The 25,101-nt window shown below is 43.2% G+C and overlaps 1 protein-coding gene across 1 annotated transcript in view; it reads right to left on the bottom strand.

The window, feature by feature from the left end:
* arb2a (ARB2 cotranscriptional regulator A) overlaps positions 1 to 25,101 on the bottom strand; it is a 157,767-nt gene that overhangs the window by 126,044 nt on the left and 6,622 nt on the right. The window contains exons 4-6 of the mRNA XM_061072105.1: positions 24,860 to 24,960; positions 10,608 to 10,673; positions 9,029 to 9,220 (exon numbers count right to left, since the gene is read on the bottom strand). Coding sequence (XP_060928088.1) covers positions 9,029 to 9,220; positions 10,608 to 10,673; positions 24,860 to 24,960 — 359 coding nt within the window. The remainder of the gene's footprint in view (positions 1 to 9,028; positions 9,221 to 10,607; positions 10,674 to 24,859; positions 24,961 to 25,101) is intronic.

Below are 25,101 nucleotides of genomic sequence, written 5' to 3'. Positions count from 1 at the left end.
ATATTAACACAAGGTTAAATTCAAGACGAAGTGTGATGAAAATTGTGAAGGGATTACTCAGAATGCTTAATGGGATGTGTAGGTCCTTCAATCTTTAAATATATACCTACACAGTCTTTTTCTTTTACCTTTTTTCACTTTCCAATACTTTTCCAATGCTTACAACTGTTTCTAGACCTTGTTTTAAAACATCAATGGAACAGAGCCGTTCTAAATGTGGGCGGTTACTGTAACGCTCTATATAGTTTATACAGTTCGTGTGAAGATATGAATATAATGTATTTCAACGCAGTGTTTGTAAATTACTCGGACAAACTATCACACCTACATGTGTTTTTTTTAAACCATAGCACCCAGTAATAGAACCACCTTTAAAGGATATAATCAGAATATCATAATGAATTTCTAACAACCCCATTTTTAGGTCTGTTTACTGTGACAAATGTGTGAGGAACTGTTATTGAAAAAACACAAAAACTGGAAACAAATCTCGCACCGTCCCCTAGCCAGTTTGCATGGCACCCCGCGGTTCTACACCAGCCACTTTGGGAGCAACTGATCTGAAGTGCAATGTTTAAAGTCACACTTTTCAAATTGGATTACTTTTAGAGGAGCAATCCTCTAATGCAATTTGCATGTGCTATGTGTGTAAATCCAGGGGCACGCTGTACAACATAAATAATCTCTGCAAAGGAAAAAGAAATTGCCAGACTTCATTTACTGTAACTCTGATAGTGTTAAAATCAACACTTCCTGTGTTTATATAGACTAATCAACACTTATCAACACCATCGAATCTGCTGCGTTCTGCACTTGAATCTATGATCTTAGCCCAAATATGAAATGTCAAAACGCACGCTCCCACTTTAGGCACTTGCGTGAATAATGTATCTGGCAGATTTGAGCTGGATGAAAATTACAGACGCCAGTGGTAATTACAATAAAGACGGGACCTCCCGAAAGAGCATCCTTTTAAAATAGGGCTCAATATTTAATGGGAAGAAACATGTCAGACACTAATGACATATATAAATAATGATTTAAAAAAACAACAAGTGATATGACCGACAGTGTGTTCAGTAAATACTTCAAACCTATTGTAAACTGTCAGTTTCTCATTCATCAGCGTCTTGTGAAACAATAGTCAGTGTGTTTTCCAAGAGGAAGCCTGAGGATGAACATGTCTTCTTCATATCATTCTCGGACCGACAAATAAAGGCTCCGTGCCAAGAGAAACTCAATGAGACCACAATCAATACACTGCTACAAGGTGCACACACACACACAAACACACAAAAACACACACACACAAAAACACTACATGGATAGCAGATGATGTACGATTACCTGGAGCACATAACAATCAGCTGCATGCTCATACAGTATGCACACACACATACATACACAAAGATCTGTGCACACTAAAGGCACTCAATATGCAAATATTTTTTTTACAACAGGGACAGTCCTCCATTGTTCATCTGGTCATGGGGGGGGGGGCAGATAGATAGATAAATAGGTCTCTAGATATCTACCTTGGACCTCAGCTGATGAGATTTCGCATACGGCAGCAGCACTGCTGTTAGGACAGGGAATACCACCACAAAATAATGTTTTCTCTCCCTCTGATCAATTTTTAATTTGGCCCATGCAGCCGAGCCCTAGCGGGCCTGGCCCCGGTAATTATGGTAGGTTATTGACAGCAGCCTTCCCACGGGAGGCTATTTAAAAGAGGTTTAACCCCAGAGCAAGTCCAGGCCCCACACCTGCCTTTGAAGGTGTCAAGTGCATTGATCTGTGCTCCGGGATGTGCTGGGACCCACCTGGAGGGGTGTGTGTGTGTGTGTGTGTGGTGTTGCTTGCAGGGCTACTATTACAAGGCCATGGCTAGGCAGAGCATCTTTTGACCCTTACACAGACTACAAACACACACATGCACACACACACATGCACACACACACACACACACACACACACACACACACACACACACACACACACACACACACACACACACACACACACACACACACACACACACACACACACACACACACACACACACACACACACACACACACACACACACACACACACACTATCCTCTGGCTAAACCTGGCTAGCTGGATAGAATGATATCTGTCTGATTTCTGTAGCCACCTGATGCCCCAAGATAGATTGAGCACACACACACACAATGTTATCACTGGGACACACACACTCACGTGCACACACACACACAAACACACACAGGTTAACTCACAGCTCGGGGGGAATTAGACGAACTAATGAGAAAGGAGGAGGAGGAAGACTGGTGATTGGAGAGGGAGAGAGAGAAATCTAACAGCACGGCCACGCAACGCAACACAACACAGGAGGATGCCAGGGTGTGAAGTGAGAGTGTGAGGCCGATGTTGAACAAGACATCATCCAGCTCCAAGAAAAAAAACGGGGGGATGAGGGGAAGCGGTGGGGGAGGCATGACAGAAATTAAAAGAGGATTTCTGTGTTTGAGATTGTCTGCCCCGCTGCCCCCTTTCAGCCTCCTATTGAAATTCTGGGCAGATACAAACCCCTAGGCTTTTGACACACTTCTGAAAACACCACTCCCCCTCTTTCTTTCCAGTGGGTCTCCAGTGTCAAGCCATTGAGAGAGAGAGAGAGAGAGAGAGAGAGAGAGAGAGAGAGAGAGAGAGAGAGAGAGAGAGAGAGAGAGAGAGAGAGAGAGAGAGAGAGAGAGAGAGCGAGTTGGGTGAAAAATAAGAGCGGTTTATATATGTGTCTTTTATAGTAATTTATAATTTAGATGAAGTCATTCTTGAGGAAATTGTAATACTTTTTGTTGGTTGTGTGTGGCTATGCTAAATAAAATGAAATTCACTAAAATATGCCCAATGTTTTTTTAAACAAGATCCTTGAATTCTTCTTTGGGAAATCAAGGAATTTGTTGAACTATCACAATGCTCAAGAAAGTGAAAAAAAAAAAGTCCTGGATCCAAACCAAAATTTTAAGAATTCTTCCTTTGATCATGCCCCACCTCTCCACAAAGTTTCATGTAATTAAATAGATCTGATGACTTTTGATCATATTTAAAACCTGTACCTCCAGCTGAACTTCTTCAAAAAAGTCACTTTTTTTCCAACTACTGATTAACACAAGACTAGTGTAGGACAACTTTTCTGAGAGTAGCCAGTTGCCTACAAAACCTGCAGATGAAGACAGCAGGAGAAATCAAGAGGAATAAACAAGTCTCAGAAAGTCAATGAAAAGCGACACTGGAAAATGTTGTCTCCTTGTGCTGATGAGTGGACCAGGAGAGCTACGGCTTCACAGCAGCATTCAGGTGTTTTCTTTCAGTTTGGCCACCGACTTGTTGAAAGTCCTTCTCTTACTCCAGCAGCCACTGTAACTAATGATCCCACCTTTCAATATTCCCTCCCTCCTCAATTATTCTGACTGTAAAACCACAATCTCCCATCTCTCTCTCTCTCTCCCTCCCACTCCCCTCGCACCCACCCTCCACCTCCACCGTCTCAGTCTCGGGATGCAGAGCAGTGACAGGGCCAGAAGGTAATGATACAGCTGCCATGATGCAACAAGCAGACCTGTCGACTGTCAGGAATTGGAATCATGAAGGAATAAGCTGTCATTAAGAGGCCCTCTCCCAGTAGTGGAGCTGTCAGACGCCTGCCTTCTGCCTACTCTCTCTCTATACTCCCGTCTGTCCTCTGCCAGTCCCACCCCATTTGCAGTCACTCCCTAGTCCTCCTCTCATTTCTCTCTTCCCGCTTCAATCCCACTCTCCACTCCTCTCCTCTTCTGTCCTCTTCTGTCCTCTTCCAACCAATCATAATCCTTCTCCCTCTTGGCACCCAGTTCCCAATACCCCGCTCCCCCCATCTCAGATTCCTCTTTTCCTCCTCTTCTCCCCTCTCACTGAATGTTGCTTGAGCAACCTCCTCTCACCTGTCATTTTAGCTCTAGGCTATGGGAATAGCACAACTTCCATGTGCACACACACATATGCACTTCAAGACAACATGCATGAGGCCTGTGGACACAGCACAAAGATGTCCCTCAACTCGGTGTTACTACACTGTACTAAACATCACAATCGTACCCTTTGCAAATTGTGATGCGTTTGAGGTTTTGTGTGTGTACGTCCACATGTATATAGTTCAGACTTTATCTTTAAAGCTTGGGATGCTGCGCACAGAGACGCTAGGAAGAGCAGGCTACACATCGGAAATATGCAGCGGATACATCGCACCCCCCTCCCGTCGGCCCTCTCGTCAAAGCAACACTCCAAAAACTAATGAACATGCACACTGCCTAAAGACTTCTAGAAGCCAACTTTTCTGTGACTCGCTCCCAAACTTCTGGCTATCGTCTCTGCCTCTGCTGTGTATGTCTTCCCACCCGGAGACTCCGGTCATGCAAAGGGAGAGCACAGGCAGGCAGGTCGTCTTTTGAAAGACAGATACCCTAGCCAATCATTTCATCATTTCACTCAGTCCAAGTGTAATTATTATTCCTGTTTATTACAGACCTACAAAAGCAACAGGTTCCTTTTATAGGAGAGGCGTGGACTAGTGGCAGAAACTTGGACTATGGGCAGAAAAGGTCTCTGGTTCCTCTCTGGTTCGACTCCACGGACTAACAACAAAAAGAAGAACCTGGATTGATCAGTCCAAAAATCCAAGAGAATTCTCCCTACCCTGTCTAGTGCCCCTGAGCAAGGCACCTTACTCCCCCAACATCTGCTCCCCGGGCGCCGTACATTGCTGCCCACTGCTCTGTGTGTCCTGCACCAGATGGGTTAAAAGCAGAGGTTCAATTTCCCTACAATTGCATGAGTCAGTTTGGGAATAATAAATGTATCATAATCTTAATCTTAGATTTCAGACAACTTAATTTATTGAATGGAGATCAGAACCTGAAGAGGATTTTAACAAATAAGATTAAAAGTGTTTCAGAAACAAACCCAACCTTAAACATATGGGTCCAAAAGTTTGAAGTCAAAGAAGTCCCCTAACAGTCAGGGAATTGGGAAACCTGTTTTACAATGTTATACTTATGAGATAACTTCATCATAACACCTAGGCCACACCGGCAGCGGCTGCACCACGGAACAGCTGCGTGTCGCGGATGTCAGTTGTTCACGCCAGCTGCGGTTTAGCTGTGCCAGCGCTACGATTCTACATAAGGTTCACCTTGAGAAGGGCCATAAAAAAATCTATAGAAGAACCGTGGCTGAACCGCAGCCAGTGTGGCAGCTCTAATCTGTTAACATGGGCAGGGAATGGACAAGCAAGCCGTTCCGCGGAGCAACCGCAGCCGGTGTGGCCCGGGATGGAATTTGTGATATGTGTGTAGACAGGTACGTGGTGGACACAGGAGGAAGAGACAGGTGAAGGGATGTAAATCGTCAGAAATAGACAGGCTGCCCAGAGATTCACCCAAGAACGTGACTGTTTGAGTGGGTGTTGATGTGTGTTGTGTGAAAGGCCTGATTAGCTAATACAATCAGATATTTTTCCCACAATCTCCCTGATTAGCAGCGGTGATCCCGCTGGAAGAGAGGAAAGGCTGACTCAAGCCTTTAAAGAACATGGCTAAGAATTATTTAAGCCCACACACGCCATAGACTAACACCACATGCACACACACACACACACACGACAGATGTACATTTGCACTGAGTCAAATGATCTGTTGTGCGAGTGTGTTTGTTTTGCAAAGCCACAAGCTCCCACCATATTTCCCTGAATGCACTCCAGTTGACCCCTCGCTTCAGGCTTTGAATTTCCAAACAAGTTCCTGTGAGTAACTTCACATGAGCTGCACTCGGGGGGGAAAAAGGATTCTTGGAGTCAAACCTAAACATAATAAAACACTTTACCCAAGAATGCACTTAAATCAATTTGTAAATCAAAAATGTTGCTCTTATACAGCTACATAGAATCAGGACGTTGCAATGGCCCGTTTACAAAAGAAGGTCTCAGGATAAACCTTTAAAGTTCATATCAACGACAGTTTGGTTGACGGACTTTTCCACTTGTAGTCTCACATCGTGGTATGCCAACACTGATGAGCAGTATAATAACAGCAAGGTTATTTCTTTAGGTTCAACCTCCTCCTCAGTTAGTCATGAATTGCTTTGGACAAGTCATTGTAAAGTTTGCATTTTATTCAACTGGGGCTTATATGTGTAGTTGGAGAGAGACAGAGACAGTGATGCCACATAGTTTCCTGTTGAGTGATTTTTACACTACTTCCATTAAATGTAAATTACTTTTGGTAAAGACGACCACAACAACAACAACAATGGTGTCTCTGCTCGCTTCCTCTCTCAAGGTACATATACCAGCAGTCACCAATTCTGCTGCACATCTCTTCCTATATGAGGAGAAACATTTATAACAGGCTGGGAGTCAGCAAGCCACTTGACAGAAGAGTCGGGCTCCCATTATAAACACTGAAATACATTTAAATGAATGAATCCCTACAGCTATAACGTGTCAAATTCTAAACATAGCCAGAGCAACTGCCCTTGCAGTATATGTATGTTGGTGTATTTTATGTCAGCCCACTTATAGTGTGCGTCGCAAATAATCAATGTGACCCACACTTGATTAACACTTGATTTGTCGTAACAAAACCACTTCCATGTTTGGTACAATGTGTTTTGTCAGCTCTGTGCTGTTGACCTGTAGGAGCCCGGCTCACAGCGTTCCACCAGAACAGATCAAACATGACAAAGTGATTAAGATATGATTATGTCAGAGTCACAAGATGGAACTGTGGAACAGCCCATGTCATACAAACAACTTCAGTTTTTTTTACAACATATCTCCCAGAAGTAAGTGGCAAGCACTTTTTTTTTCTTAATTTGCCATTTTAACTCATGTGTTCTACCTCTTGAGCATTTTCCATTTTATAATACCACATTGAAGAACTATAATGGCTACTGTTGATGCATGTGCAGCATCATCCTCATGACATCACTGATTAGTTCCTCCCTCTCCGCTTGAAGGGAAACTAATCCTTAAAACCGTCTCATACAAACACAAGCCAAAGCTCAACACCTCTCTGCAGATGTTAGAGGAGCTGTAACTCACACGCACACCAGGCATCCACACCAATTACATGCTATGACATAACAAACCACAAACATGCCCGTAATAGCCGGAGACAGGATGAATTGACTGCGAACGCCTGCGCTCGTCTCTTCCGGTGAACACAGGGTACGAGGCCTGTGTGCGGTAAATGCCTGGATGATGATTTGTCAGTGTGTAAGAACACGGTTTCTTGTTTACGATGATGAATGAGCAGCACTTCCTCTACACACAACCATGTTCTCTATATCTAAGCTGTCACTTTGGCTCTCGGCGACACAACTGTAATGCCAGCAAGGGTGACGGTGGAAGGGTTTTGGAGAGAACCTGAATCATCCGACAGCACACGCACGAAACCCGCGCACACACGATCCAAACTGTTGAACGCGGCAGGCGGGGGGGCTTTACACGGCAGTGAAAGTCTTTATGGCATTCTGATTGACGAAAAGAGGGAACGAGGGGGAGAGGGAGAGCAGGATCTCCCCTAAGTCAATTTGAACAGCAGGCTGATGAAATTACACAGGTAGTCGTGGCCGCGTTGACAAATGAGGGGAGAGATGGGGATGAAAAGAAGGAGACAGTCAGAGACACCTTTTTTTCGCTCGCTGACGCACATGTGTGTACACGTGTGTGAGCAGAGGGTCGGGAAAGAAAAACAAATTTATATTTCATATTACATTATCTCCTTCTCTTTCTAAACTCAGCCACCCATGAATACACGGGACTACATGGGAATCATGCATCATAGATACTTGTGCAAGGATGTTTTCTCCTTCAATTAATGTTGAGGAATATGCTTCCTTTCATTAACAAGACGAAACAATACTTTTCTAGATCTAGCACTGTACCCTTACATGTAAAGTGATACTCTATTGAACCCATGTGGATGAATGTCTGAGGTTGTTTTTCACCCCTGTGTATTTGATGGTTAGTTTATTTTATGCGAAAACTACAGAACGGACTTCCATGAAACTTGGTGGAAGCGAAGAAAGAAACCATTACATTTGGGCCCGGATCTGGAAAAAAGGTTGATGTAGGTTTTTTTCTATTGTTTAAATATATAATTGGGGCATTACACCTTCATTGACAGGACAGTTAAGGCCTTCAGGTGTTTCTATGAGTGTGGGAAATTAAAAAAACTGGATCTAACGGATTTAAATGCGGTGGTGGTTTTCCAGTCACTGTACTGTAACAAATAGGGCTCCAAATATTTATCACCACCAATATGTACCTGATATCATGTGGATTCATTCGATAATCAACAGTTCAGATGCATCTCCGACTGTTGTGAAAATATGTCTCTGACTAACATGTCAGATTTGGGCGTTCTGGTCTTGTTATCGTATGACAATGCGAGGCGCTGAAGTTGTTCAGCATCACATCATTTATCAGCCGACACAGGGAAAGTTTACTTTAAACTCCACACTTGGCTACATTGTTAACTGAAGTTCAACTGACTTGAGTTGATGAGTAAGAAAATCGGTTATGAAAGCACAGGGAAACAACAAATTACCCACAATCCCACTCAAAACTCCAAGAACACAAAATACCACAACACTCTGTATCTGATTGAGCCACAACTGCTTCCAAAGCCTCAAACATTCAGGGCTGCCCTTTGAATAAACAATGTGCATTACACTTGTCACACCAACAGACCAACCACCACTCCCACTGTGGGATATTGGTCAGACTATGTGGTTACTCTTTCCACTCAGAGAAACACACAACCTCACATACCAGTGGTGTGTCACAGTTTATACTCTTTGCTTAGGCACGAAAAGTAGAGGAAAAAGGTTCAGTGTCCTCAGTGAACTCAGTCAGACAACAGGAAAAAAGGGACATCTGGAATCAAACATCAGGAAAACGAGTTCGACAGAGTAGCTTGAACTTCTTTTGTTGTGCCTCCTACCTCTATGGCTCTGGTGATGAAGGGAATCTGTGTCCCTGAGTCCAGGTCCTGGTTGATGATTAGTCTACGGGCCCACTGACCGGCCCGCACCACGCCGCTGCCCTGGATCAACACCAGCAGCTTGGACGGGTTGGACAAGGCATCTGGGCTCAGGTAGATGAAACTGGTGGGCTCATCGTCTGTGGCATCCACCTAAATGTTCAGGGAAACTTTAGTTACCATGTGTCACTGACATGTACGTTAATCAAAATAAATCCAATGTAATTCTGACTTAATAATTAGAGCTTTGATTTCTGTTGATTCAAAGAATTATCAAAACATAAATCAATGACTTTTCTTGTGACTTTAAAAAGAAACAGTCCACTCCACTGAGGTATTTGTATTCACAACACCTGTATGCATCTATACGAATAATCATGATCCGAAAACAGCCTTCGTGTGATTAGAGCTGAGGAACAAAGTTACACAGACGGAGGGAGAGCTTTAGTATTTCTGTGTGGGTGCATGCTCTCCGTCCACCTCCCATGAGCCTTTGCATCCCTCCCAAGTATGCCTGGAAGAATCTCTAAGGAGACAAACACTGTCCATAAAAGCCACGGGTGGCAGCTGCACGAACTTAATCCAGGCAGACAAAGACACCCGAGTGGGGGAGAAAATCTTACCCTTTATTCTCTTGTGCTCCCTCATTCTCTCTCCCTATACTTGGCTGCGGTTAATCTTCTTAAAATCGGTGGTCACAAGTTCAATGCCATGCAGGTGGACGGACCCACCGCTAACACACAAATACACACACACAAATGCTGTATACTCGCAGGCGGGTGGGCAGCAGAAAGGCAGAACTGAGCAATTTTCCAGAGGAATAATGAGATAAATAGGGCAGGCAGATAAACCAGTAAAAGTGTATGGGGGCTAATGAAAGCCGCTGAGTCCCTGGCTAAGTGATTTATGGACACTGTTAGCGCAGGAGCTAACTCTGCTGCGCTTCTAAACACCAGCGCCGCCTAACATCCCTGTAAACGCAGCCTGAAAAATGATCACAACTTTTATGAACAGAAAAAAAACGGAGAGCAGGGACGGAAGGGAAGGGAGGGGGAAAAAAGAGACAAAATGCTTCCAGCAACAAATAAAAGGGATCAAGTGTGTGCTCTGAGCCTGGATGAGCCGGGCAAAGAATAACTCCGTGATGGCTGAGAAAGTCCCCTTCCGTGCAAATGAATGCAAAACAGATTAAGCATCGGCATGCTGTGCCTCTGCGCCTTTGAAATGACACGTCACAATACAGTTAATTTGTTGAGGAGACACTTTTGCACAAAAGATGTGAGCAGAGGAGGGGGGGGGGGGGATAAAAAAAGAGAGAGGGAGATAGAAAGGAAAAGACAAAGACTGATCGGGAATTGAGAAGAGCTGACTCCTAGCAAACCCCTTTTTCTTTATTATTATTTTTTTTAAGCAGGGGACTCAATATAATCACACTCTGAAGCCGGAGCATTTACGTCAATTTTCATATTTAGTACTCCCTTTAATCTTCAAGGGCGTAAATGAAAGAGGAAATGCCTCTTTTCAAACTCGGGGTACTTACTGGCAGGAATGCTTTAGTCATGTTGCACTTTTTCTCCAACAGCTCGTAAACATACTGGGTGATTATCTAGAGAGAGAGAGAAAAAGACAGAGAACACACACACATTGTCAGACATTACACTGATAATACAATTAATGTTTTTAATATTGCTGCTGATACAAATCCATCCAACAAAAGCTGTGTGTGTGTGTGTGTGTGTGTGTGTGTGTGTGTGTGTGTGTGTGTGTGTGTGTGTGTGTGTGTGTGTGTGTGTGTGTGTGTGTGTGTGTGTGTACAAGTAATAGCAACAACTGTCATGCTTACAAACAGAATAAAAAAATACTATTCAAAACCCTTGTTTGCCCTCTGGTCTGTGTGTATGCATGTGTACATGAGCTACTTGAAAGGGTCCAGATTGTGCCGTGTGTGTCTGCATGTGTGTGTGCGTGTGTTTGTGTGTCTGCATGTGTGTGTGTGTGTGTGTCTGTGTGTGTGAATCACAGTGCAGTGCGAGCATTGAGGTTGTAAGTGCCAGGAGAGGAAATCTCCTGTACAAGCGAAGGGCTGATGTAAGTTATGTTTATCCCCGCAGCCACAGCACTAAAGAACCTTGTATACCGAGTCATTCCAACCCCGGGCCAAGCCTTTCATGGTTCAGTGACATTAACAACTCTCTTTTCCATTTTCCTTATTTTTTTTCGTTTCCCTCTTTTCTCCTCCCCGCGTCCTTCTCAGCTCAGAACAGAGAGAAGCACTTTGTGAAACAGATTTAGATTTGTGATCAGTTACGAGAGAAAGCCAGAGGAGTTAAAGAGTGATAACAGATGACAGGACACATGGCCACTGGCGGCGAAGCTGCGCTGGAGCCATTGTTGTTGTAATAATGTTTCCCAAACACGTACAATGACAGAGTCTGTGTCCTGGACACGTCGCGACAATACAATGTCGGTCGGATGGACCACGGGGGGGGACCTGAGCAACATGTTTTCGTGCTCTGCTGTGAAGTCTCACTTCGTGTGGCTTTTGAAGCATCAGATGCAGCAAATCAGGAAAGGAAAGGCCAGCGGTGGCGCCACGGCTACAGAGCGTGTCCGAGCCCCAGTCACGCTCTCTAGTCAGAGACCGACCAACTTGCTGACCCCAAAAAGAAACAAGGATCAAACAGAAACTGTCACGTCTCACACCACAGAGTGGGATGATGAGCAGATCTCAATGTGTGCAAAAGTGTAAAACTCCATTGACATTAAATAAGCAGGTAAAACCCACTAAATGTAATAGAGATGGTTCATTACAAACATCTTCACAAAAATACAATTTCAATTACCGCCCTCCTGTTGGGTATCCTCCCCAACCAGTGCATATGAGGTCACCATGACTTTAGACCACTGAAATCAAATTTATCTTTGAGTTCAAGTGACAAAGGCCAACATCATGTTTTGTGAGACATATCACAACCTTGACTTTTGACCGAATCTATTCAGGTAATCTGTGAACACTTTTTGGGAAAGGTTCTCGAGAGGCGTTCGTAAGATTAAATGTCCACAAAAATGGGGTTTTGTGAGGTCACAGTGACTTTGATCTTTCACCACCAAATTCTACTCAGGTCATCTGTGAGGATTTGAAACTCAATTTCAAATTGTCTTTCTTTCTTTTTGGTAAACGATTTCAATTAGAGAATATTTCTGCTTACAAAAACGTAAAGGTGGAAGACCACTGCCCACATAAATGACATTTCACACAGAAAATGAAGGACCACCAAAGGCCAAATGCAACTTGACTACTCAGGTCAGTCAAAAAGACAGACTTTTTGTTGAAAGTCAACTGTGAATCTCTCAGAATAATATTTTATGCCTGAAAGAAACTAAATGTAAATACTTACTTTATTTATTGCTTAAAGAAGAAGATGCAAGACAAATATTACACACCTGATATAAGACAGTATTATTGTTAGGAAAGCCAATCAAAGGCCAGCAGGCTGATCAAATGAGATGATCGATTCTACCATTTGACCCTGGGAAGAGGAGGGGGTGTGGAAGAGGAGGCGGGGGGGTAGAGGAGGGAAACAATCCCGTACCCACCCAGCCTCCAATAGCTAATTCCCTAAAATGTCAGCCAGTCTGATGAAGACTAAAATGATTTTGCGACTCAGAATGCTTGTGTTTAATAACATCAATAAGCCTCACAGGAAATTTCATTTGCACTACGTTATTTGTTCAGTGCCTCAGGTGGCTCGGGAAACATCTGATATAGAAGAAGGAGAGAGACTAATGGGGAACGAGACACGAGAGCGGAAAAACTGGAAAGAATGTGAGAGTTTCCACGTGAAAATTCATTTCCACCGATAAAAGGATACTGCAGATCATGATTAACAATCTAATATCCCAGAGTGTACGTATACGGCTATGTGAGCATCTCTTTTAGTTCTTCATGTCAACGGCAGCCAGATGACCTTTTCCTCTCCGCAAACAAGATTCAAAAACTAAGAGTTGAAAAGGGGACGATGGAAGTATTTCAATAGATAGAAATCAAGTTTTTGTTTTTAGACTCAATGTGATAGAGTCAGGGCGGACACATATAAAGCAGAAACACACAGACACAGCCAACCTCCGCCTGTGTGGGCCTCCGAGGACGACGCCCTCAGCAGCTGATCAGTACAATAAGAAAAGCCCCTTTGTCACCTAATTATCAATGTGTTATTTGCGCTTTAATGAAATGCCGGCAGGATCCAACTCTGAGCGCCTGCATTGTCCCCAGCGGACCATAGGAGTAGTGTGAGGAGCGGGTTCGGCAAATAATATGAAGACACACAAAGAGGAAAGGAATGGGAGTGAGAGAGACAAAAGGATATACAAAGATAAAAGCATCTAAATCAATTCAAATAGAGGCACTAAAAAGTTATCAATGTTCTTATCTGCAACACATTTAGTACACAATACAAATGAGTCCACCTCACTGCACATTTGTAACTATTTCTTCTTCAATGTCAGTATATTTACTTCACAGACCCGTCTAAGCATCGATTCTGCCCCATCTATTCTGTTAGGTCACTGTCATGTTGAAAGGCCCAGGCTTTGGAGAGAGGCTAACATCTTCCCTTTCAAATAAATCTGCTAATTCATGATGGCAACAATGAAGCACAATTCCCCCACATCTTCCACAGTCATCCATTCAAACTTTGCTAACCCCCTAGTTCTCTGTGACCATGCACCTCTCACTGTACAACCCCCACCCCCCCCTCCTTGCGACAACATGCTTTTTGGACCCCATCAGATCCGTGAAGATAATCTTTGGTCTCATCAGATCAGAGCGTGGATTCCCAAAAGTCTTCGCCTTTGACAGCGTGGCTTTAGCAAAGGCTTAACCGGCTTTCTTGTGCTTTTGCTTCAGCTGTGGCTTCCTGTGCGGACGACAACCAGGCATTCCACTTCTGTGTGCATCTTCTAGTGCATCTTATTGTGTGAGATGAAACAGTCACTCCAGTTTGGTTTGCCACAGCTTTTGCCAGCTCTGAGGGACTCGCCTGTACCTTTTTCAGCAAAACTGAGTCTCACAGGAAGGATTTGGACATTTCCATCATTTCTGATTTATGTACCCCTTTTTCTAATGTATTTTGACTTAATGAGATGATTTTCTAATCCTATTGTACCCTTGCCCTTTGCTGTGCAATTAAATAATAGTCTTTGCCAAGTCTCCAGACTATATTATACCATGTGGTGCCATTGTAGTTGCTGACAACAATGGCACCACATGGCTTCAAGTCTGAGATTGATTCAATGTGTTAAGTAAAACTGTAATTGTCGACCTATCACACCTGTTTAACTGTGATGGTTAAGCAGATGCATTTGGTTATCAAATCAAAAATTATTTGAAAAGAAAATGAAAAGAAAACTTGAAAATGGGCTGTATCATGCAAGTATGCCATACTGTACAGTGCCCCCAAATAATAATCATAATAATAATGATATAATAATAACACAATTTTGACTATTTAACATCAATGCACTAAGGCTTGTGTGGTGAAAACTCGGAGTTTAGCCATTACTGTCTCCGGGTGGCCCCACTGGCAGCGCCCTTGCATCCAGGCACATTACCCAGCGCCTCTGCTCTTTTCTAATCATCACACACATGTCTCATAAACTCACAAAGTAAACTTCAAGTACTGCACGTGTCCACATAACTTCTGATTGGTGTCTGTGTTTATTGTTCACGTGTAAAGTGAGCGCAAGTCAGCGGGAGAATGAGGAGTGAGGACAGCACGATATAAGGATACCAGATCTGTAATGTGTGTCTGCTGTGACGCCGAAGCAGCGGCAGCAAGAATTTTGCAGCGGCGGAACCACTTCGGTATTTAAATTTATGAAGATGTAATCTAAAATGTAAGATCTAATGAAAAGTGGGCGCCACAGTCCCCAACTGCACAGTTTCATCTCCGCACACCAGCCGAGACCGACACATAACAATGAGCAGGACGACTTGATGATGATGAACTCTCAAACAAAGTCTTCTACGTGACCATGAGAGCGATCGTGGGAGAGTCTGAAAGAACGGCTCCTGCATCTGAGGTCATCTGTGGTTTGTTTGTGCAGAGGAAGCACTGTGGTGATGAAGCAAGACGAGTGGGATCAGGGAGGAAGGAAGGGACTTAGAGGAGGGCTCAGTGGGTGGAAAAGGGAGAGGAAAGATGGGAGAGGTGGAGAAGTAATCCCCCAGGAGCCAGAGTGCCATGCCAGATCCCACTGCGGTGAACAGCTGAGGAGTCGAGGAGCAACGGACAGTGCGTGGCTTTGATAAGTGGGTGGGCTGCGGCCCCAACTCCAGGCAAACCTCTGGTCATCACCACAACAATCTCTTCATCAGCACCTTCGCTCGCACACCAAGCCAGGGACCGTCGTGGCTGCAAGTCAATACTTTCAAACTCCACACTACTGAGAGAGAGAGAGACCTCCCACCTCTTGTGTGCACACACTGCACATGTGTCAGTTAATGTGTGTGTATCTGTGTTCTCCCACTGATTACAACAGTCACGCCTGGTTTGGCAAACCACACCTGAGGCGATAAGGATATGATTCTTCCTGCACACTCACACACACACACACAACCACAAACACACTAACACACAAGGGAGGGAGGAAGAGAACCTGGACAGGAAGAGGAGGATAGATTGAGAGGAGGGAAAGATGAGGAGATGAGAAACAGGAGAAAGGGAACAGAGACTAAGGTAAACATGTTAAGGAAAGAAGGACAGGGATCAGGGAGCGATAAGAGGGAGGCAGCGGTGAAGTAATTACAGGGGAGGACGAGAGCAATGATCTGAATCCAACGTTTTTTCGAGATGACCATGAAACATGACCAGATGTTTATCAGAGTCGCGGTAAGTTTTATTGAGATACATCTAAGACTCTCTAGGAGCAATTCCACATCAATAACAGTGAAATGTACCACTTATGAATCGTGATGAATATTGAAAAAGTGGAAAATCGAGGTGTCAAGGTGGCATTTAACTGAGAATGCACCCATCAACCAATAAAAGGAACAATTGAAACAGCATCAGAAGTCATTAGTACAGAGCTGTTTTCAGGCCTTCTGAGGATACGAGTTCAAATAATACAATTTCAGTCACATATTGGGGCCAATGAACCAACACTGGTTTATCCGTCACCCAGTGTCAAGTCATGTGCACAAATATACTCAAGTCAGCAGTGCATGAGGCATACACACATATGAGAAACTCGTGTACAGACGCGCACATCTCTTGTCTCACTAGTCCAGAGCCCTCTCCAAAAGCCACTTAGCCAGAGAAGCCAGAGAAGAGAAGAAGAGGCATCAAAGCTGTTTATATAATGAAACTGAAAGAGCTGCTCCATGCCGTATCACTGACTGCACCAAGGAAAGCGTTCCTCCTCCAGAGAATAGAGGAGAGGAGGAAAAAGGAATAGGGGAAAAAAAAAAAGACGAAAATCCCCCTGAACAATGCAGCACAACAACAGCGGCAACAACAGCGCAGCGAACTCGGAGGCAGACTGAAGAAATGAGAGACAGCACGAGGCAATAGAAAGGTTGTTTATTTTAGGTCGGACCCTTGTAGCAACAAAGAGTGGCATTAAAATAGGGCCCGTTGTTGTGAGTCTGTGATCTGTCAGTCCACGTGGGAAACAAAGACAGGGAGAGAGACTGGCGCAGTTCCCATGAGGTCTCTGTCACTCTTCCGTCGGAGGAGAGGAGGCTCTCCGGGGAAGAGAAACTTCTCCGACTGACAGACGGACTGTTTACACTTAGCGTAGAGATCCTTCTCTCTCGCTCACTCCTCTGCCCTCCCTGCACTACTCATCCTAATGGCGTCGTAATGACCTCCTCAGGTGTTAACTGAGAAGCCGGCAGAGGGCTAATTCAAAGTAAAGTACTGTATGCCACAGTGGGTGCCGGCGGTAGTGACAGATGCCAGTGCTGTAACTACCAGCCCTCCTGTCTTCTCTCTAATACACCGCCCTGCACCCCCCCCCCTTCCCTGTCCAATTCCCTTCTCTTTCATCAACTCTAATCCACCTCACTTACACCCTGCAACCATTTTTGTCTGACTGTGTCTGTTTCCTCCTCCCTGCTCTCAGCAGAAGCAACAGCAGCGGTGTTTAAGTGTTTTGGGAATGGAGACGTGATGGCAGTCAGTGAATCAGGGCAGACAGCTGTCATTTATAGTCTGTCTTTAGAGACATCCCATTAGCTTTCCAACAAAATGGTCCACGGCTGGTATGGGGCCTCCTGGTGCTTTATGTACAGTACGAGGGGCCTGTCTCTACGGCTCCCAGTGTGGAGCTGACGCAACGTTTCATGACTGTGTCATGACTTTTTATTCATAGCACTTTGTCAACCAAAATAATCCATCCTTCCATCCCTTGTAGGTTAATGTTGCTTATCTAAAGGGCTGAACATACGACACTATTCTGCTTTTTGAGACTGTTGGTAAACAACGTTGTTAAAACGAGTGACTATGAGGCTGCAGAATGTCTCGATGTACCATTTCCAAAGCAACTACAACTACACCTCTTTTTCGTTTAAACTCATATCAACAGGGCAGATAATAGATCGAGTCGTGTTCACACTTCACTTGACTAATCTGTTTAGGTTCTCAAAAAATGTCCACACTTTTCTTGTTTGCGATGTGTATGATCTAAACTAAACGTTTGTCCTGGACTTACGATTTTATCTAACTCCTTTCCCTGCATTTATTGTTTCTCAAAAAACATTTTGCATCACTGTCACATCAGAATTTTGCTCAAGGGCACTTCAGCAGGGCCTTAAACCTTGGCCAGCTGGTCGCTGCTACCCAACATCGATAACGTGGAAACAGAGGGAGAAAGAAAAAGAAAAAAGAGCGAGACAGCACAGGGTGTAAGAGACGGACAGCAGAGAAAGAGAGAGATGAAGAGAGAGAAGGAGGGAGGGAGAGAGAGAGAGAGAGAGAGAGAGAGAGAGAGAGAGAGAGAGAGAGAGAGAGAGAGAGAGAGAGAGAGAGAGAGAGAGAGAGAGAGAGAGAGAGAGAGAGAGAGGGCTTTCTAATTCAGCCATCTGGCTAGTTTTACTTCATTATAATATTCTGACTGTGTGTGTGTGTGTGTGTGTGTGTGTGTGTGTGTATGTGTTTGTGTGTGTGTGTGTGTGTGTGTGTGTCTGTGTCTGTGTGTATACAAATTTGCGAGTGCCTTCCATTCCACAGATGCAGGCAGAGCAGAGAAGAATCCTCATTTATTAACAGCTTAATAGAGCTCCATCTGGGCCAGACCCTATGCTTGTGTTCTATCAGAGAGCTTCATCACTGAATCACAGGAATTAGACTACAACTGATACCTACACGGGCGGGGGTGACCCTGCTGCACCGAGCTACACCGCACAGATAGCCTACACTGTAACACAGCTGTAATACAGCTGTAATGCAGCCATTACGATAACAGCGGGAGCCAAGGACAGAAAATGTCACCAGAGAGTCCTCCGTTTTTTCAGTCTTGGTTTGTGTAATGTTTTAGTTTGCAGACAAACCAGTATAAAAAAGAGGGAAGAGAAAACATTCAGTACATTCGACCATACTAACATTTACACACTGGGGTTGATGGGAATAAAAAAGATTGTGTAGAAGAGTGTTTAAAATCTATAAAAATTTTAAAAAAAAATGTTTGGTTGCAGACTTCCTATTTCTCCTATAACCACATATAACCTTTCTTGTTCTGTTTCCATTCCCCCAAACTATATAGGATCCCTATGAAGGAATTAGGAAGCAGTTGACTTTGGGTAAAAAGAAGAAAATATCAATACCACCCCCATAACCTAGCTTTTCCTTGAACAACTGTATTCCAACAATAATTAGACACTCCCTGTGGACCTTTCGATGATGCTCATAGCAGATCATATGGTTAGGGTCCTATATGTTTACACTAGGCCAATCAGTCAAAGAGGTTATGTTCTCACCCATGTCTGTTTGTTGGTTTGTCTGGTTGTTTATTTTTAAGCTGGATATGAAATTACAGATCCAGTTTGCACCAAACTTGGTGAAGAAATGGACCAGAAAATATAATTTTGAGGAGGTTCCAGTTAAAGGGGATGTTACAGGATTTTTTTTTATCTCATTCTTTAACTTTAATTTATTATTTTTATCATCATATCATTTCATTTATAAATTTCTCATGGGTCTTGAAAGGATCAGACATCATTAGGATTGTAGACCTTAGTTGAGGTATGCACTCTTTCTTCTTTTAATGTGCATTGTGCATAACTTCAATAAGATATGTTCTACATTTAAACAATTATTTTGTACAACACTAAAGCGAATAGTAGTTAGTTTGATGTATCTCGCCAGTTAGTGCCCTTAATTATTTTAAATAATCTATTGAATCAAAAATGTGAGCTCTAGCAGTTACCATGTTTATGCAAAGTGCAACATGTGCACCATTAAACACACTTTCTCGGTAACTTGCACATACTTTGTGCTGTGGTATAAGTATATGACTGATGTTTTTTTAATGTATTGAACTACAGGCCCCTTATATGGACATAAATATGGCCAATGGGGGAGCATCTTGCAAAAAGCATCTGCAAACCTCCACATGGTGACATAAGTATAGGAGAACATTTTTGAATTATTCTTTATGGATCAAGATGATGAGTGAAAAATGATTCACTGCTCTTGTGCTCAACCCAAATTTTGTTCCCATCTCTTTCTTTTGCTTTGGAGGCCATCACACCAACATCCTCGTGCTCCCTCTTTGTATCTGTCCCTCCATTCAGACGAAGCTGAAGTGCAAATTGGACATCTGGTGCTGTGATGTGTCTGACAATACAGCCGCCACCCCCCAGCCCCCTCACACATGTACCGAGACACACACACAAACACACACATACACACACCGAGTCCTCCACAAAAAATACAGATCTGTGAGGATATAAAGACACTGAGAAGACAGGAGGAGGAGGGAGAGATGGACAGAGGTATGGAGGCAGGGCTGGGCGAGAACAGTATGCGAGTGAACATTAGGGGGCAATGATGATGCCATTCTATTCACACAGTGCCAGGGGCAAACACATGCACCCACGTCCTTGTGCCATCCCTCAGAGCTCTGCCACTGAGTCGTGTCCGGTTCGCAGAACGTATCAGGTGGCAGGTTGATAGAGGGCACTGGGGTGTGTGGTGGAGCGGTGTTGGCCCATAACAGGCCTGTCTGCATAGAAGCTTATTTTACCTATAGCCTTGTGACGTCTGACCCAGTGTCTCCTCTCGCCTGATGCATAAATGAATGGGAGGGATGGGAGGACAGGGAGAATTGCACAAATAGATACGCGTTTGTCGGCAGGACGGACGCAGAAATAATCACGCAGGTACGCCTGTGTGACACACACTCTGAAACTCGCACATACAGAACCTGACTAAGCAGTATAACCTAATTTTCCAACCAAAGGCATACAATTCAGTGGCTGTGTCTATTTATAATGGAGCATTTTTCTTACCAGGAAAAAAAAACAATGCATCTGTTCCTGCAAAGCTGCACGAGAGAGGTACAGTATTCATTTTCTTGAATCATCTGTGGCCTAAAAACAACAGACAGATAATACTGCTTATTCAGGTAGTGTTCCTCTCTTCTCGGCCAGTTAATCTCCTTCAGCACAACACAGAGTATCTGTTCTCGTTACATGAGCGCACATCAACACTGATTGACACCGTTTCACTTTTTTCCTCTCTAAAGAAGATGCTTCTGTCAATTTCTTAATCACAGGATGAATAAAATTTGCATACATCCCGCTTGATGATTATTTGTTTTCTCCAAATGTTTGGCCCCCCCTCGGATGTCTGAGTTCAGTCGGTTTAAATGTCTGTGTGTTCTTTCAGGGCCCCTGTTTTCCTGCTACCAAATGTTTGTTTCTATAGCCGTTTTAGATGTTGGTAGATAGTGCCAAAAGAAAAGAGTGTGTGTGGGGGGAGATGGGGGGACTTCACAGAAGGCATGTTCTCAAAGGAGCGACTGTATACCTGCATTAGAAAGAATAAAAACACCCAGGTAATCCCACAAACGGGTCTATCACTTGGCTTTGAACTTCAAAGAATGCGCACAACAATTAAAAGCAACATAGCGGGGGTTGCAAATAAAAAAAACTGATTACAAAAGAACATTTGTCTCATTATCTTAATGCATATTGCATGCGGTGGTACTGTGGGAGTGAATTGGAGGTGAACTCTATCACGGTGTTTACTTATATACGTATATATGGTGAAGCCACAAAACTTCCTGAGGTGGCATTGAATCCTTGAAATGAAAATCCAAAAGCAACTTTCAGAGTCCATACTTTTCTCCCCATGTGCTTCATGTGTTTACACTAAACAAAACCGCACAGGTCATCAGCTCGTCCTCAGTCAAATCCCATTCACACCAGTCTTGCAGCAGCAACTGTAAAGTCTCTAGAGCTGCTTTCACGATGCATTCAGTGGCTCCAGAGTTTCTCCTGCCAGCCCCGTGGTGAAAACTCCAGATAAGGTCTGAATGAGCCCAGCAGGAGATTCTGTGGAGGATTCACCGCGAGCTAGTGGGCGTGTTGATGACGTTTCTTACACACAACAGATGCAAAAAGGGAAACATTTTAAAAAGAACGCAAATATCGCAGGATTAAAAAAAGAGTTGCGATAAAAATAGAAGACAGACGAAGATGTCAACTTGGAAAGACAACGAGATCTGAGGGAGCGACGCTCGTCTTGATGAGCTGAAGACAAAAACATGTGATTTCCACAGCGAAATTTATACGTTACTTCCGGCCTCCTGCGCCGACCCTCGCCTGAACGCCCAGGAGATGTCTGTGTTGTTGTGAACACGTCTGACTTGCAGATCTCCTGCTGTGTTGTTCGTTTGTATACGGTGAACTCCAGAGACAGCCTCAGGGCCCCAGAGTGCGATCATTTGGTCATTAACAATAAACACCAATACTCATCAGAAGTTATTAGGACCTTTGAAAAGAACTGAAGTGTACTTTGTGTTGGTTTAAATTGCTCCAAGATTCACGTACGCACACACACACACACACACCTTAACCATCCTGTTAACTGAGCTGATAACATATATCTATATCTATTCAAAAACTGTTTTTGTTGACAGAGCTAGAGAGTCAATTTTATTTATTGTTTTAATTGTGTGTGGTGTATTTTAGTAATGTTTTATGTATTTAGGAAAGTTAATATTTCTTATTCTAATTCAAATGTCGGTCTGAATATTCTTTAGAATTAAGTTTAATGCTCTAGCATGATTATGCCGAAATATTATCAATATATCAGTGGTTTTAAAATGGTTTCACAATGATGACAATAATATCATCTACTGCAATAATTGCTGGGACAAAACATCGTCGAACAGAATGTGTTATTATGAAGGGCATACCTTAATATTTTTAATAATGCACCAAGTTAGAGGTTCCCTTGTTCAGTTTACAGCTTTAGTTCTCTGAGAATGTCTTTCATATCGAGGCAAAATTGCTATAATACAATAGAATATCCAGCACTGAATCAATATGAAATCGAATCTGAAATCAAAACCTTGTGAATCGTTTTGGGACAGACCTCTAGTACTGATCAAGTCAGTGGAGGACTTCTTCTCGTGGTTACAGTTCTCAGCAGCAGACTTGGTTTCAGACCTCTGCTCAGGTTCTGGTGAAAACCAGAATCTGTGGATGTGTCACCGTCCTGTTCAGATTTCATATTTGAAACTTCAACTGTAGCTATGTGTTAAATTTGACCTCAAACTCAACTCATACCTCGACTAAGCTGACAAGCAAGATGATTAGGATTGTGCTCACCAGCCTCAGTGGACCATGACTTTTAAAATACTTGTAAGCCTTCCTCATTCTAATCTGACAGAAGCCTGGACCACAAGATACACCTCAGCAGAGGCCAGTCTGAGGCTACTGGTATTTAAGGAGTTTAAAAGAAGGTTACAAGGCAAATCATCCAGTTTGAAATGAAAAGATGTTGAAGAGCTCCACAGCTCCCCTTTTACACACCAATTGTACTGTGCACAGGATGTGGCAATGTACCACATTTTGTTTGAAAAGGAGCTGGGGTCCCTTACAGTCAGGCTACGCAAATGTAACATCTTTAAACACATAAATGTAAACATTTCAAAACATGAATTCCACTACCTTCACAACCCAGTCACTGTTCTACAGTCAAATTCAATCAAACTGCACCAAATAACACTCACTTAAGGAATCAGTCCCCTAAATATACCCGTTTTAAGTAATCCCTGAGAAAAATAACGAAAATGCAGAAAAACACTCGATTTCATATTATTGACAAAATCCCTGGATCTGCCCCTTAAGGATCAGCACAAAAATGTCATGGATTCTCCTTCATCCAAGTTTCACGGAAATCCTTTCAGTTGATTTTGTGTTAACTTGCTTACAACCATATATATAAAATATAAAATATATAAATCAAGCGGACAGGGGTGAAATCATAACCTCCTTGGCGAAGGTAATACGAGTCACATTTTAACTTGAAACACTTGCTACTTTCTATAGAGCTACAGAGGCTTGACCTTGGTTGTGAATTGACACTTGAATTAAATAAAAAGATGAACTTTTAAAATGTCGGAGAACTGAGCTCATTTTTCTCGTGCTTCTAAACTCACCTAACCTTGGTTAATCAAAGACAAAAGACTTGAAATGAAATTGATCTGTACGAGGGCATCCACAATAAACCTGAATGCCAAAACTCCACTCAGCCTTCCATCCATTAAACAAAACAGCGTCTCAGGATTGTGATGAGGGGTTATGTGCCATGTTCTCTGCTCGACAACTAATCAACAGAAACTGCATCAGCTTGTAATGTCATGTTACAAAAACTATTCTGGACAGAAAATCCGAATAGACCCTGTACCTGAGGCTGAAGTTGCTGAAGACGGATAACCTTCAGCATGCGTTAAAGAAAACAACAACAGGAGAATGAGTGTGTTACTGTTAGGATTTCAAATGTTTAACTATAGTCTGTGCTGACAGAATTCTAAACAAATGAAGATAGAAGCATTTCAAACTATATTTGTACTCTTAACCAAATAAAGAAAGGTTGGGACAGAAGTAGTTTTAGCTAGATATTATGCTTCATACAAATGTTTTTAATAACCGTTGCTGTTTAGTGCCAATAATGAATCTTTTACTTGTCCTCATAATTCACTTTTTTGAAATTAAAGCATAATTTCCTTAGCTGCATTCGACATCAGACAGAGTTCCAGGAGCTGTCTGATAAGTCTGGAGTTCGGACAGAGCGACTTTGTTGACTTCATTTTGGGACATTGTTTGGGTTCAGTTGTTGCGAATGTTTACACAGTCAGGTTTGTTTTGATATAGCTGAAACATAATATTCTTTGCTTCACTGGACAACACTTTTGGCCCGTCATGGCACCTTTAATGAAGTAAACAGGTTGCCGAGCAACTATAGCGTCATTGGGAGTGTCTTCCTGTTCACTTCCGTATACCAAATGCCGGGAGGATGGCCTACGCGTGCGCACTTCCGAGGAGGGAGGAACGAAGAACTACTGTTATAAAATAAACAGGCGCCGGATGTTCATGGCGCTCTGATACAACTTGTGTGTGGAGGCCCATTGCTTTGCTGTGACCTGTTAATTGTTTCCTAAATAAATTCTGGATTGAGCAAACCGAGTTCGGCTCTTCTTCTCTTAAAGGATAAACGAACACGCTTTTACAATTTGGTGACCCCGACGACGTGATAAAGAAGAGAATCGCTTTAACATTACCTCTCCGAGAGCTTCGTAGCGTTTCTGGTTCCAGCGGTGAAGATCCTCTCTGGCGTTGAACACAAAGGGTTCGCCTGTTTTTATATGTCTGAGCTGGCCTTCTGTGGGACACACAAAGAAAAACACTTTTAACACAATAATTACCTGTATATAAACTCTTAACTGATGTATAGCTGTTTTTTTTTAATGTGTGTGAGGTGTGTCTGTCTGTTTTTGTGTGTGTGTGTGTGTGTGTCTGTGTG

This window comes from Limanda limanda, chromosome 5 (assembly GCF_963576545.1).
Source record: "Limanda limanda chromosome 5, fLimLim1.1, whole genome shotgun sequence".
NCBI classification, from domain to species: Eukaryota; Metazoa; Chordata; class Actinopteri; order Pleuronectiformes; family Pleuronectidae; genus Limanda; species Limanda limanda.
The sequence above is the reverse complement of the archived record's forward strand: the minus strand, read 5'-3'. Positions and strand labels throughout refer to the sequence as shown.